This window comes from Castor canadensis, chromosome 13, assembly GCF_047511655.1.
Source record: "Castor canadensis chromosome 13, mCasCan1.hap1v2, whole genome shotgun sequence".
Lineage (NCBI taxonomy): Eukaryota > Metazoa > Chordata > Mammalia > Rodentia > Castoridae > Castor > Castor canadensis.
The window spans coordinates 24,772,259-24,787,882 of NC_133398.1; the positions used below are offsets into that span (position 1 = coordinate 24,772,259).

At 44.5% G+C, this 15,624-nt stretch overlaps 1 protein-coding gene across 14 annotated transcripts in view; it reads left to right on the forward strand.

The window, feature by feature from the left end:
- The window catches only part of Ptpn3 (protein tyrosine phosphatase non-receptor type 3), a 140,068-nt gene that overhangs the window by 94,403 nt on the left and 30,041 nt on the right, over nt 1-15,624 (forward strand). For all 14 annotated transcript variants that reach the window (XM_074051295.1, XM_074051296.1, XM_074051301.1 and 11 more), the window contains 4 exons: nt 954-1,017; nt 2,159-2,331; nt 6,713-6,847; nt 9,758-9,934. In XM_074051295.1, coding sequence (XP_073907396.1) covers nt 954-1,017; nt 2,159-2,331; nt 6,713-6,847; nt 9,758-9,934 — 549 coding nt within the window. The remainder of the gene's footprint in view (nt 1-953; nt 1,018-2,158; nt 2,332-6,712; nt 6,848-9,757; nt 9,935-15,624) is intronic.

Genomic DNA, 15,624 nt, shown 5'->3' on the forward strand with positions numbered 1-15,624 from the left:
AAAATACACTGTAGGGGTTGGGGATATATCTCAGTGGCAAAGCACTTGCCTAGCATGCTCAAGGCCCTGGGTTTGATCTCCAGCAATGCAAAAAGAAAAAAAATAAATAAATAACCTTACATATATATGGCGAGAGAGAGAGAGGAGAGAGCATGTGTGCTCTGTAATTGGTGGCTTTAACACTGTTATGCACCTGATTGAAGCCAGGCATGCTGGAGTACTCATATAATCCCTACTGCTTGGGAAGCAGAGGGATGACCTGAGACCAGCCTAGGCAAAAGTTAGAGAAACGCCTATCTCAAAAACAAACTGGGCATCATGGTACATACCTGTAATCTCAGCTGCTCAGGAGGCAGAGGTAGGAGGATCAAGGTACAAGGCCAGTCCAGGCAAAAGTAAGACCCTATCTGAAAACAAACTAAAATGCAAGAGCTGGAGACATGGCTCAAGTGGTAGAGCACTTGCCTAGCAAGCTCGAGGACCTGAGTTCAGTCCCCAGTACAGAAAAATAAATAAATAAATAAATAAAAGAGGCTCCTCCGCACGTTGTTAGGTAATGGAGCTAGGGTGTGACCAAAGCCTGTCCTCCTCCCTTGTACTGCCCTCAGCTGTCTTACCCACGTGGTCACCAGCTCCCACAGAGCTACAGTATCACAAAAGAAGCTTACAACAGAGAGTGCGTGGTCCATGCTTCTTCTTATTTAAAAGCTACATCTCAATCCAGAGGTCCTATGTGAGACCCAGCTAGCTCAGTCAGCTCCGTGGTGTTCGGCAAGGCCATGAGGCTGCTGTCGTTTCCATGATGAAGTACCCTCCGGGGAGCTGAGCTGCCAGCCATCGGATCATGGAGTAGAAGACACATTGTAAAAGGGGATCAGCTCCAACCTGGCTGAGCTCTGATGCTTATGTTTGATTTGTATTTTGTTTTTTGTGTTTTGTCTTGTTTTTTATAGGGTGAATATTCTCAAAATCTCTTTCAAAAGGAAAAAGTTCTTTATACACCAGCGACAAAAACAGGTGAGTTTTGTCTGTGCTTGCTTTGTTCCCTGTGTTTTGAGGTTACTTCAGCTCCTAGTTCTTAAGGGGATGGAGGTGGTTTGCCTTCTAATTAACAGGAATGAAAGCATGGCACAGTGGTACCCCAGGGTCCTTGACCTAGTAAGCACTGTACTTCTCTGGTTGGAGATTGAGATGATGGGTCGAGATCCTGGCTCTTCCCCTTACTCTCTGGCAGGTTATCGAATCTCTAGTCTGAGTTACCTTGTTTCCAGAAATTCGGCAATGCCCACTTCTCAGGTGTAGATTAAATAAAGAGCAACCAGCAACCGCAAATGAGCGAGAAAACTAGACCCTTCCTTTGATGTGTTTCACGCATGATGGCTTGTGTCTGTCTTGGAAGAAAGAGTTGACAGTGCTATAGATAATAGAATTTGCTTAGTCACAGAACAAAATGGAACCAGAGATGGGGAAACTGAGGCTCCCACAGCTAGCAAGTTAGGGAAGTGGGATTTGAACCCATCATTACAAATCCAAGATGCCTGCTCTTTCCACTCTACGCCCTGTCTTGCTGTGCCATGTATTTGTCACTTACTGTCACTATGTCTGTTTCTCAATTTTTCAGAGATAATATGTCCTAAAATGACCCACATAGCAGAGAACCCTTAGAAATGGGAACAGTAAGGTTCAGAGCAAGAGAGGACTGGAATCTGGGTCGCCTGATTCCCCCCAGTGCAAGAGTCAGGGTGGAACCAAAATACATGAGAAATCAGAAAACCTAAACCCACCTAGAATGAAGGCAAAGCCAGTAAGCACTGGCTTTCGCTCTGGGAAAGCAAATGGAAAAATCTCCAGGTTTATAAAATTGCTGTTGTCCAGTAGGTGAAAGAATGTATCTTGAGCAGATGTGAAACAAGGGGGTTGGTGAAGGACCACGAGTGATAAGAAGGAACAGGTTCGGGTCCTCTTTATCCCACATTTATAGGGGGTCGACAGTCCTGCTCAGCCATAGTTCTGGGACACTGGGTTGGAACTATGGCATCTGGAAGCCTGCTTTCTGATGCCTGTTGCTGCTTCCCTTCTTTTCACCAGTGTGGGTAGCATGCTTCAGGACCTTTATCCTGCATCCTCACAATGAAATCTTTACTGTTTTTCCTCTCAGACCGAATCCAGGGAACATATCGTGGCCTTCAACATGCTAAACTATCGATCTTGCAAAAACTTGTGGAAATCCTGTGTTGAGCACCATTCGTTCTTTCAGGCAAAGAAATTACTACCTCAGGAAAAGAATGTTCTGTCTCAGTACTGGACTCTGGGCTCCAGGAACCCCAAAAAGTGAGTATGCATTAGAACAGTTGTCCACACTGAGACTGAGATGCCAGCATGTACTGGTCACCACTTGGGCAAAGGAGGGAACACTGTGACCCACAGCCCCTAGATGTAGGATCCCTGAAACCATGGCTGAAAGTCTCTCTGGGGACAGCAGTGTCCCTTTCACACATACTCAGGTATGTCTCACACTCAAAATATTTGTTTCTGCCCCTTGGCTCTGTTCTCAGAGCACCCGAACAGCCAGAAGTTGGAATCGGCCCTACACCCTGTCATCTTGGAGCCAGCAGAGTGGGCTTTTCCCAGCCTGAAGCCATTAAGCCAGCCTTTCCCACACATTAGTCCCATAAGATACTCCATAAAAATGAATGAATGGATAGAAATAAAGGTTTCCAAAGTCAAGTGACTTTGGGATATGTTGCCCATAATCATTATGAATTATTAGTAATTTAAATTAACAATTCCCCAGTGTTTATTTTGTGCTAGGTACATGCTTAATTTTGTTGAATTCTTATAACTATCCTGTATGTACTATTATCCATAGGAAATCATTCAAATATTTAGCATATTTAATGACTAAGACAGTAAGAGAAATTTCTATGTAATTCCTATGTACAGTTAAAAATTTTAACTTAGATTTAAATTTTGTTAATCTAAGTTTTTACTCTCTAAATAACTACAATGCAGCTTATATTTTTTGTGTTGTTTGTTCTAAGACTGCCTTCTAAGTATGAGGGCAGCAGAAATTGTTTATCAAGTTATTCTTAGAATTTCTAAACCGTTTGATGGTTTTTCAAATTTATTTTTGTGATTCGTTGTCACCAATGTAGCTGTTGCTAAATGAGGCTTGTGTCTGAGCCATTCCACTGACTTCCCTATTACATGGAAGTCATTAGGTAACTGACAGATTCGTATCATTGCTACTGCTCAGCTTCTGATAAACCAAGAGCAAATATGTTTAAAGTTTTTTTTTAAGTCAAATACTTTTCTGCAATCAGAAAAGTCATGAGAATAATTTATTGGAGGCATTTTTAGAGGCACCGTGGACATCCCGCTTGGCCCGTCTGGCCAACCAGGCCCCTCATATGAGAGCTGCGTCCAGGCCAGTACCAGCAGCTCCCACCAGCAGCAGCTCTGCCATCAGTTCCAGTGGCCCAGATGATAACCACTGCAGCTGGTGCAGCTGTGGGCTCTTTGGTGGGCACACACTGAGCCGTGCCATCACTGGGGCTTCAGTGTGGAAGTAATGCTGAGCCTTCCAGGCCCGACATCACTCATCACTCACCAGGAGCCTCAGGATCCCAGTCAACACAGCAGCAGCAACAGCAGTTTGGTGGCCCTTCTAAGAGATAAAACAGTTTGGAAAGTGTGCCCAGAACCAAGTTGACCCTAACGTCTGCAGGTGGCAGTGAAGGTGCTGAGACTGCAGACTTGCAAACATATTCTTCTAATCAAGAAGTTCAGACTGAGCTCAGCTTGGTGGCTCACACCTGTAATTGCAGCTACTTAGGAGGTAGAGACAAGGAGGATCTCAGTTCAGGGACAACCCAGGCAAAAATGTTAGCAAGACCCTATCTCAAAACCAAGCCATAATGCCAGGTATGCAGAAGACATAGGTAGGAACATCATAGTCAGAGGCAAGTCCAGGCAAAAAGTACAAGACCCCTCTGAAAAATAACTAACAAAGGGCTGGAGCCATTGTTCAAGTGGTAGAACTCTAAGTTCAAAACCCCAGTACTGCCAAAAAAACATTCAGATTGAAGAAATAGAAGATCAGTTCTGTGACCAGATTGCTGTAGTATAAAAATGAGAGAGAAAGCATCAAGTGTAAAGCCAATAGTGACCTCTCCTCTGTTACTCATGGTCTCCTTGATTCAGGATGACAACAGAAGGAGGTGATGTCACTGTGTGAGATGGGCTGGACATCCTTAACCCAACCTTTATAGCACTTTTCTGCACTCAGTAGTTAACTTAAATGAAGCAGTTTTCTTCCAAATAAGAATTTAGTGGAATGTAATTTTTTCTGTGTGTCTTTTTTTTTTTTTTTTTGGTGGTATTGGGAGTTGAGCTCAGGGCCTTGCACTTGCTAGGCAGGGGCTCTACCATTTCTACCATTGAACCACGCTGCCAGCCATGTAATTAGTTTTGACTTAGGTTGGAGCTAATCCTCCAAACCAAGTGGGAGGTGACACCAAGAGGGATTGAATGCATGTCGTGGGGTGCTGAGCAGCATGGTTGAAATCCTCTCTCTCACTTGAGTTTTAGTTTGCTGCCTCAGTTTCCTCATCTGCAAACTTCCCTCTTGGCAGCCAGGCCAGGGGGCTAGGTTCTGGTCATCTCCCATTACTTAATAAACAACCCCTATTTTGGTGGCTCAAAGCAACACCATTCTATTTTATCTCAAGATGTTGTGGGTCAAGAATTCAGGAAGGTCTTGGGCTGGTGACTTCTGCTCCATGCAGAATAGACAGGGATTTCAGGATACACAGTTGGGAGCTGGACTGATGTCTTAGAGGAATCAGGGGAGGGCTGGACTTACCTGGTTCTTTCAGCCACAGTGGCTGTGCTACAGGGGGATCGAATATCTTCTCCAGAGGCTCAGGGCTCAAGAGCCGAAAGCAGAACTAGCTGCTCCCCTAAGGAAAAGGCCCTGAACAGTCAAAGAAGCCTGGAGCCAAGAGTCAAAGAACTAGGAGCCATCTTTAATCCTCCCCAGGAACTTACTTAGGATGTGGAGAAAATGTTGGGGGCACAAGTCAGCAATCCTTCACTGCCAGTATCAGCTTCACCTCCATTGTTTTCACAGATGAGAAAACTGAGGCTTCGAGAAGTTAGGGGATTTATCTACCCCTAGAGGTACCTTGTACATTTCCAAATTGGGCCCTCTGAAAGGCTCTGTGTAAAAGGAATTGGTACATTATTTTCCAATAATGTACACTACTTAAGTGTCCCTATTAATAACCTGTGTCACATGCTTTGGGGGATCTACTACATTAAACCTTGGAATCATGCAGCTTTCTCCCTTTATTTTAATCTTAATGCTGTTAATCAGTGGTCATGTGGTTTCTGATGTAGACTGACCTTGGAGGATGCCACTGCGAGTGCTTTGATCAGGGGACAGTGGCAGTCATTATAAATTAGTACAGGGTATTTTAGGGAGAGTTTAGTTTTATTTGTTCTTTGTTTTGTTCTAGTTGGTTTTTTGGTTGGTTGATTTTAGGCCACAAGGAAATATGTAGAATGTTTTCATAAAGCATTAGGCCATGGTATAAAATTTGAAATGCCATAACTGAAGGTGTTACCCCTAACATGTTTCAAACTATTCTGTAACACAGTAGGCCCTCGGTTTAGGGAGGGGGTGTCTATAGTTCTAAGGAGCCCAACGTTGAGGAAGAACTGAGCATGCTCGGGATGCTTGGAGTTCACCACTGTACTGCAGATGCTTGGTTCATTTTCCCCACAACACTGTAACTTCACTAAAGATGTGCCGCCGACCTAAAATTTTCACTTTATCACTTTACGTGCCGTTTGCCTTGGGGAGGATTGCCATAACTTTTACCTTGCTTTCTAGGCACCATTTGGTTTTTGGGAGGCAGATTTCCACAAAGTTAAGGGCACAGAAACACTCAACAGATCACATGGTGAAACACATCTGAAGATAATGCAGAACTGACAGAACTTTTTCACATCAATTGAGCTGCAGATTTTGTGCATGAGAATTTGAAATTTGTTATTGAACTTTCTTTTTTTTAAGTTTTTTTTTTAACCACACTTGGTCAAAACTGCATGTAATAAATGAGTGAATAAAGTGGGCTTGCTGTACCTTGGATAATTCATTTTCCAAGATTCGAATTCTCTAGATGGGAACAAAATTCAGAAGTAACCTTCAGGTCACATTCAAAGAACACGATCGGAAACTACTTTCTAAGAATATTCTCAGGTTCTCTGTCAAGGAGTTACCAGGGATTTATGCGGACAGCTTTTGCCAACCAGAGTCACAGAGTGCATCTGGAGGAGTGGCTAGTATTTTTACTCATGTTACTGCAAGTAAAATTAGAGTCCCTTGAGGTTATTTACACTGTATTTCTATGCTGTCTAATTCCTTCCAACCTGGTAAGTTGTGGTTACACTCTGGAAACAATTTGGTCACTTAAAGTAGTTGAGACATGAAAGCATTTTCACCAAAAGAGAAGAAAAAATACAAGAAAAAGCCAGAGCAGGAGGGACTCTCTTGAGACCAATCTGCCTCCTTTTAACCTGGGTTGATGACACTGAAGTGTTGAGCAGTTGTCGGTGAAGGAGCTGGGGAGATTGTTTCACACGTGCTGTACCTTCTTTGCTGTTGGACATGCCGACATAGAAAGTGACCCTGCATCTGGTTTTTCAGGTCTATAAACAGCCAGTATTGCAGAAAGGTGATTGGTGGTATGGTGTGGAACCCATCCATGCGGAGGTCCCTATCGGTGGAGCATCTGGAAACCAAGAGCCTGCCTTCCCGGTCTCCTCCACTAACCCCCAACTGGTAAGTCCTCTTTTGTACCCTGCACCAGCAGCAGGTTCTCTTTAAAAATACAGGCTCATGGTGAATTTCTAAGCACAGATGGCCTGCAGCCAGAGCTCACTTGTACCTTTTGGGCTGTTGCAGAGGAGAGGTAACTGGTCCTGAAATACACAAGTCTCACCGAACATTCTCCATAGTGTGTAATGCTGAGGTGGCCTTTTAAATATTTTTAAAGCTTTTAATTAATGTAAAAATTGCACATGTTCCAATACATGTATGCAGTATGTGATAATGAGAGCAAAGGAACTGGCCTATCCATCATCTGAGACATGTATTGCTTCTTTGTGTTGGGAATATTCAAAATGCTTTCTTACTTGCTGAGGCAAGTAGGAGGCTGAGGCAGGAAGATTGAAAGATTAAGGCCAGCCTGGGCTACATAGTAAGAACCTGTCTCAAAAAAAAAAAAAAACATGCTTCCTACTAGTTGTTTTGAAATATACAATTAATTATTGTCAACCATGGATACCCTGCTGTGATAAAATATTATAAGTTACCCCTGTCCAGCTGCTCTCCTGAGGTGCTCATTTTTAAAAATTTACTTAATCTTAATGATACCTGAGCAGACGAGGGTGCAGCTTGGTGGTAAAGAGCTCCCAGAATGCACGATGGCACTAGTTTCAATCCCCAGCATCACAAAATAAACAAGCAAATTTGTAAACTGTGGCTGCTGAAATGCCCCTCTCAGAATCTCACATTAGCATGTTACACACTCTGAGAAGTCCTGTGGTAACAAAACATGTGGCACTTTATGTAATCTTGTGTTCCCATTAATATCCTATAAGATAAAGCCAGCAACCCCCAGCAAGCACAGCGAGGGGAAGTGGCCTGCCAGTTTTCTCAGCTTAAAAGAAAGGATGCACATGGCTAGTGTGTAGTTCAGGAGAGCACTTGCCTTGCCTAGCATGCTCAAGGCCCTGGGTTTGGTTCCTAGCACTGCAAAAAGGAAGAAAATGGCTGTATGATTTTGTAGCTGAAAAAACCCAAACTTAGCATTTGGCTTTTCTGTTAACAAGTTTCTTTACCTCTCCAGCCCTGTTTCCTCATTTATAAAAACTACTGCAAATAAAATAGTAATTGTAAGTTACTTTATAGGTTTATTTAACAAAAGGGTCAGGTGACATTTTTTTATTATTATTGTTTTATTATAATGGTCCCCAAATAAATCATCCCATTTTTGGGAATGTGTCCAAAAAGGCTAGGCATCAGCAAAAGGGAAAATCAAACAAGGAACTGGGAGTGGTGGTACACATCTGTAATCCCAGCTATTCGGAACATGGAGGTAGGAGGGTCATGAGTTCAAGTCCAGTCCAGGCAAAATAAGCAAGACCTGTCTGAAAAATAAAATACAAAACAAAAGGATTAGGGGCATGGCTCGTGTGGTAAAGCACTTGCCTAGCGTATTTGAGGCCCTGGGTTCAATTCCTAGCACTGAAAAGGAAAAAAAGAAATCAAGCAGGGAAACACTGCCCCAACCCCACACAGGATGAACAGTGTGGCTGCAAAGACAGGTGCGCCTGGAAGTTCCCTAGCTAGGATCTGCTGGGACTAAGAGAAACTGAGGCAGAGAGAGGGGTTGTTGTGCAAGACCTGCTAGGTAATGGCCCCTGCTGGGCATCACATGCAGTACGCAGGGGTGATGATGGCATTCCATAGGAGACGGTGTGGTGTGATGAACAGATTGGCTTCTCAGGTTCTATGAATAAGACACCTCACCTAAAGAGGTGAATGTTTGCTTTAAAGCAGCAGCTTAACTTAGCAGGAGTCTCTTTGGCACAAAGCCAGGAGCCCAGAATGAGCCCCATACAGAATCCAGGAGGACAGCAGGGTTGGATGTTGCCACACCCATGGCCTGGAGCCCTTGCTGCTGATTCCATGTCCTCTCCAAGGAGTCACAAGAGCCCTTTTACTTCCATGGTAGACACAGCATTACTAATTATCTGAGACCAAGAGGGATGGCAAGTCATAGAAGCATTGACAGCCCCCAGGAGAAACAGCTGACAAAAGCACAGAAGATGGAGACCGTGGGGGAAAATAGAGCACACAGGGTCACCCCTGCAGAAACTGATGCCCGGGTGCTACCCTGATGTCCTGAGATTTCTGTGTAACTTGGCTCATTCTTGGGAGCAGTGAGCACAGCCAAGGCCCACAGAGGTGACAAACCTCCTGCTATTGGAGAGCAGGGCAGCACTCTTATGCCCATTGCATGACATGTGTTTAACAGGGGATAGAGTTTAAAAGCAAACATTTCCTGTTAGAGCGAATGAAAGTCACCTGAAAGAATATAGTTGAACTAAGATTTGAGGGGTTTTTTTTGTTTTGTTTTGTGCATTTTTCTGTCTAAGACTTGAGTTTTGTCAAGAAATCCACCTGGTTTCTAAACCATGTATGTACTTAGTTCAAACCAGTGAGAAAGGTTGTGTGATCAGCATTCAGTATCTTGAGAACCAGCACTCACTGATCAAAGGTCAGTACAGTTTGGGGGGCTACTACACCTGGCTGAGAGTGTCAGTGACCTGTGTTGCCCTGGGTAGATCCCACTGGTACAGGTGGTATGAGTACAGGAATGAATTAACTGGCTCTGACTTTATTCTTTTCTTTGTTCTAGTTGGTTAGTTGGTTTTTGGAGATGTGGTCTCACTATGTAGCCTCAGCCTAGCCTTGAACTTGCAATCCTATTGCTTCAGCTTCCTGAGTCCTTAGGATTACAGCAGTGTTTCACCTCTCCCAGCTCTGGCTCTGACTTTCACTTTAACAGTATCAGCTAAGGCATCCTGGAGAGGCCAAGACACAAAGTCAGATGGTTGACATCTAACCCAGCCTCTGAGAGAAATTTGCTCTCAGTATTTTGTATTTCATCCTTCTCCCACCCAGGCGAAGTCCTCGGCTCCGACATGAAATCCGGAAGCCCCGACACTCCTCTGCAGATAACCTCGCAAGTGAGATGACCTACATTACGGAGACTGAAGACGTATTCTACACCTACAAAGGCTCCCTGTCTCCCAGAGACAGTGATTCAGAAGTTTCTCAGAACCGCAGCCCACACCGAGAGTAAGAATCTTACGGTTTTTCTTTCTTTTGCATCTGGTTTTTTGGCTGTTGAGGAATTTGCTAAGGCCCAGGCTGCCATTTCAAAGGAGTCAAGAGCTGGTGCCTGCAGCCAGCTCTCAAGGGTGTTCTCTGCCAGGATGAAAACTTAAATCTGAGCTGCCTGTCTGTACAGGAGACAGCACGTGTGCTTGGAACCTGGGGCCTGGGACTCAGTCTTCTTTTTGTCTCTTACAGAGGCCTGCTCTCCAGGTACCTGTCAGGCCCTTGTACTCTCCAGGTCAGGAGCACAGCTCAGGTTAAAGTCATTCCATATTTCAGAGGCACAGATTCTAAGACTGTGTTCACCATGATTTCTCTAGATCGCGAGTACTTTGTGGTCTTGTAATTTCACATCATTGGGAATGCATTGACTTCTAAAAGCCTTCTCAGAACAGGAGTATGCCTTTAGGGTTGTTTGCCTTTCATTTTTAATTAATAATATAAAGGGGAAAATGCTAGAACATTCTTGATTTTCTTTTTCACATTTTTGTCAAGGCCAGCTTATTCTGTCCTTCTGTTTTTTTCTTTTTAAGACTTTTAATGCACCATTGCACAGTCTAAATATCAAAAATATTTAGAATTTTATCAAGCAAGCCTTTTGTGCGAGATCAGTATAAAATATATCACTGAAATAGTTTTTGTTTTATGGATACTTAAAAATCCACAGAAATGCTTCATTTGAATATAACCATGACATAGAATCATCTTCTAACCTTAACTTTTAAAAAGCAGAGCATGGGAATTTTAGGGTCAAAATGACCTTCCAATTTAGTTGCATTTATGGGTAACTAAAAGTAGCATTTACCACAGTCATTTAATCTTAAATGTTTTAGAGTCCTGGATGGGGATGTAGCTCAGTGGTAGAGCACTTCCTTAGCATGTGCAAGGCTCAGAGTTGAATCCCCAACACCGCAAAAAAAAAAAAAAAAAAAAAATTGAGAGTTCAAGAAAGTAGGAACACAGTATGGCATTTCCTAGTATTTTTGCTTACAACAGTTAAGAATTCAGTAACACAGTTAACACTGGGAATGGAGTTAAACTTTTTGGAATTAAATGCAGAGGAACAACATACAGGTTACTGAGACTCCAGCTGCACATCGGTCTTTCTGTTGCTAGAACAATCCTGCCAATCTCTAGTTGCCACATGGCCCATGTTGGGGACAATCTCAGGAGACCCACAGGGACAATGCAGACACGGAACCTTCTGGGTGCTTTCATGCCAGTTGCTGACCTGTGGTCCAAGGAAGTACTGGAGCCTGGACTGCCTCATTGCTCATCTCACTGCCCCCCTCCTTTTCTTAAGGTGACAAATTTCCTCATTAGTCAAGACTGGGAAAAAGCACATCTCTTCTGCAAGACTGGCTTGGGTCCTTTGATTATTCAATTACAGATAGCTAATCCATTGCTTTTCTTTTTACCTTGATTACCAGGGTTCTCAGAGCTACATGTTACGCTTAATTGCATTTGCTTCACTCCACCCAGGTTTCTGATTTAATCCCTTCTTTTCTCTCCATGCCGTCATTGTGCGATTCTATTATATCTCCACATTTAAAGTAGATGGGACATAAGTTATTAATTAAATGACATTTTATGTTTAAAAAGTATGATAGGAAAGGATAAACTGTTAGGAAGTCCACCTTGGGAATTCATTCCGCTAAGCCCCATACTATGGCCAAAATACAGACACATAATGCCTCCCCTCCCAGGAAAGGACTAGCAAGCAGGCTCTTGCTTGGGTTAATGTGTAAGAGTTTACGGCAGCAGTACTCTGCTTAAAGCATTAAGTGCATCCTGACTGTGCTGGGAGCACTCATGGGTGAACTGGAGACCTCCTTCCTTCTGCTCTCCTCTGTCCCTGTCCACCGCAAACGTGGTCTCCAGCTGATCTGTGTTCTTAACACTTCTGGTTAAATAATCCCTGTGGTCATTACTTCCTTGTGACCTGAGCTTGCTGATCCTTTTGTTGAAATGATCACTCTCATTCCCTGAACTTGCAGCCTGCTGCCTCATTGTGGAGGCTACTATATACAGTGTGAGTTCCCTTACATGACCTTGTGGCCTTGCAAACCACAGGAAACCTAGAAATACAAGGCAGGGGTACAGGCGAAAGTGCAGGAGTCCTCCATGGGCTCTGGGCTCTGGGCTGTGTCACTTTGGCCAAAGGAGAAGAGGGCTTAGGGAATTGCCCAAGAGTTGGGAAGCCCACACACACTCCCAGGCTTCCTACCATGGCTTGCAGTCCTGATGTGGTATTGTAGAGCTTCTAGACTCTCACTGTATAGTTGTGTGGTTGCCACCAGCTGCAGACGGCTAACCAAAATAAGACAAAATGAAAATTCCCCAGGCCCAGAAGCCACATTCAGGTGCTCTGTGAGCCATGTGGGTAGTGGCTACCATATTAGTTAGCACACATGGCGCCCATTTCCATCATCCCCCAGCATGCTGTTGACAGCACTTAACATAGACTGAAACATTTGTCTTAGCACTTGGTGAAAGTGGAGTGAACCCCCAGAATGTGTGCAAGCATAAAGGGCATTTCTCAAACAGATGTCCTGTGCAAGTTTAGAATTGTCACCTGGCTTTCAGTCAATGCACTTAAACCTCTTACCCAGGTGCTCAGCTGTGCAAGCCGAGTAGGTTGGTGGCCTCCACGAGCTTGTATGGCCCATCACCCTCTTATGCCTTACCATGTAGTCAGTGCCAGGTATAGGACAGTTCCCTTCTTTCCAATGATTTGTGGATGCGTTTTAAATCCATCAGCATACTTTATCTGGCCTTTGCTGGTCATGGAGAAGGAGACTTTGAATCAAATTACTCCAGGTTTTGTCTTCAGGCATCTCCGGACCAGCTGGGCAATAGCACCTTATGAGCTTTCACCGGCACATTGTGGGGTCTGGTGAAAGAAGAATAGTTTGGAGAACTGTCTGAGGGTCTGAGGAGCCCCCTTGGCTGTCCTACATCAAGTTTTCCCACTGGGCTCTGCAGCCACACAGTATGGTAGTTCTTGTAGACCTTCTTTGTCAGATACAAGATCCGCCAGCCACATGGGGCTAGGTACAATGAGGTTCGTGAAAATTAAACTTTCAAATCACTGTTGATTTCAGTGATTTCTGCCTGCTTACCCCTCCACACTGTATGTTGATCTGTTTGAAATCTTCCTGGGACACTTTTTACTTTGTAGCAGATAATGGTGATACAAAGGCTGCTTTCCTTGCCAAGGTCTGCCAGCTACACATGCAGTAGGCAGCTTTGGGAGTCTGGTGACGGGCTGCATTTTGCCAACATATTAGCTGACTAGCATCCATCCATCCCCCGAGCCCCTCATCTAGGTAGCGGACCCCTTCTTGCTAATGGGAAGCTGCTTTGGGCTGGGGCTTCTGAGGCCACTGACCCTCCTGAACACCTGGGGGGCCTCCATTCTCCAGGCAACAGGTACAGGCTGGTCTGTTCTTGGTAAGAACTGTGTCGGGTACTTTAGTAAGTATTTGCAAAATGTTTAAGAAATGTTTGACATGTTTTCTACAGCAGATTTGTGTTAAGAAGCAAAAAGAAGCATTCTGTCAGAGAAATCCAATGAATAATCTCACAGACAGTGAGGAGGGCTCCTTTTAAGAAGAATTAAGTATAATGTTCTGTACTCGTTTAAAAAAGAGAAGAAAGTGAAAAAGAGCGGTTAGGCTTTGGCTCTCCACCCAGAGCGGCACAGCGCGGGCTGCGGGAACATTATCCTAGCAGATGAGTCACTCGCTGTTTTTCCGTATTTATAGCAGCACCACAAAGTTTATGATTATAGTTATGAAGCCTTGGCAGCATGCTTTGTGCCAAGCAGGCTGTGTGCTTTTGTTGTTCCCAACGCTGTATCAGCCATTCTGTGTTCCTCTCCTTGCTTCCAAGGAAAACCAAATTCTGCAGAGAAGTGAGTCTTCTTTGTGACAGAAACAAAAATCAAAAAACCCTCCACCTTCTCCCCCAAATACAAGAAGGAGATGTGGCCTATGGAAAAACAGACTTGCAGAGCAGACACTGAGGGAAACAAGTTTTTGGGAGGTTTAGGGTTATACTCAAAACCTTTTTTGTTGTTAATTTACCACAGTTGCTTTGATGGGTGATCACATGACACCCCTTAGCTTGAGTGTCACTCCCTGTTTGCTTCTTTCCTGAGAATCTGCCTTCTTCTAGGGGCAAAACTTCTGTGTTTGAAAGGGACCTTGGGGAATCCCCTTCTTCAGCCACATCCACAGTGTAGGAATTCTCCTGGCCCTATCATTCAAGCCATTAGGACCTGAAAACCCTGCCAGTGTCAGAGAGCCCACCTGTAGTGTGGCAGCTCCCTCTGCTCTGTTGTCAGTGCGGCTAATCTTCTCCATCCGCATGTCACATCCACAATCTCAACCAACTGCACTTCCAATGATGGTTGCTTTTCTGAAGATGTGCAGGCTTTTTTCCTTGTCACTCTTCCCTGAACAATACAGTATAACAACTGTTTGCACAGCACTTACATGTACTGGGATTGTAAGTAACCCAAAAGGATTTAAAGTGTACAGGAGGTTATATGCAAATACTGTGTCATTTTATATAAAGTTTGGGTATCTTCAGTGGAGGTGACCTGGAACCAGTCCCCTGAGGATACTGAAGGAAGACTTCTCAAACTGTGCTGGATGTATCCTTGACACTGACCTGGCATACAGGTTCTTGCCTTGAGCTCCCAGAATAGTACACAGAGCATCTCTTTCCAGTCCTGACAGCCCTGCCTCGTGTTCTTCAGGTTAAACAATTCCAGTTTCTCAAGCCACTTTCTGCCACCACACTCTGAGGATATATCAGCCCCTTACCAGGAGTGACATCAGATCTGAGTGCATGAGAGATCTGTGCACCACCTGAGCCTCTCCATGGAAGATCCCAGTCGGCCTACAAGTGTTGTTTGTCCCTGCTCCTGGCCTGACCTGCACTTGACTTTGCCCACTTGGTTGAGCAGACGTCTCACAAATGGGAACCCCACTCCATCTCAGCTATTGGTCTTCATGTCCACATCTTGTACAATACTGTGTGCACTTGCTGGCAACTCAAGTCTTCCCTTACTCCTCTTTCTCTTTCACCATCTCCTGGCCCACATCTCACCTTGTTAGCGCTCCCTCCTGATCATCTCTCAAATTGGCTTCAGGGAAAGTGTTTCACAGGGGGCTTTCTTGTAGGAGAAGAGCTGCAGGTTTTCATTTCTTTAACGTCGGAGCTCTTCAGAGAAATGAATCCACTCATGGCTTTCGTTTTTGATACCTGTTGCCTCTACTGTTTGACAGTCTATCTCTGCCTTTCTCCCCAGGGGCTAGGGTATAGTCTATTCCATGCTGACTACTCTGCTTCCTGGAACACAGGACAGTTTTCCTCATGGCCTCCTCCTCCTATTTAGGGACCGCCTCTGGCTTCTCCTCCCCTGCACAGTCTTCTTGCTTCCCTCATCCCATTCCTTTCCCAATTCCACAGGGCGGCATCCTTCCCTCGCCTTTCTGGCCCACTCGGCTCCCCTTCAAGGCATCTCGAGTCTGCTCCAAAGGGGTGGAAAGCCATCGTTTTGGCGTCTTCACTCCTGACATCCTAGTGCCTGTCCAGCTGCCACCTGCTTACTGCTTCTTGTCATTTGATGTCCTCTTTGT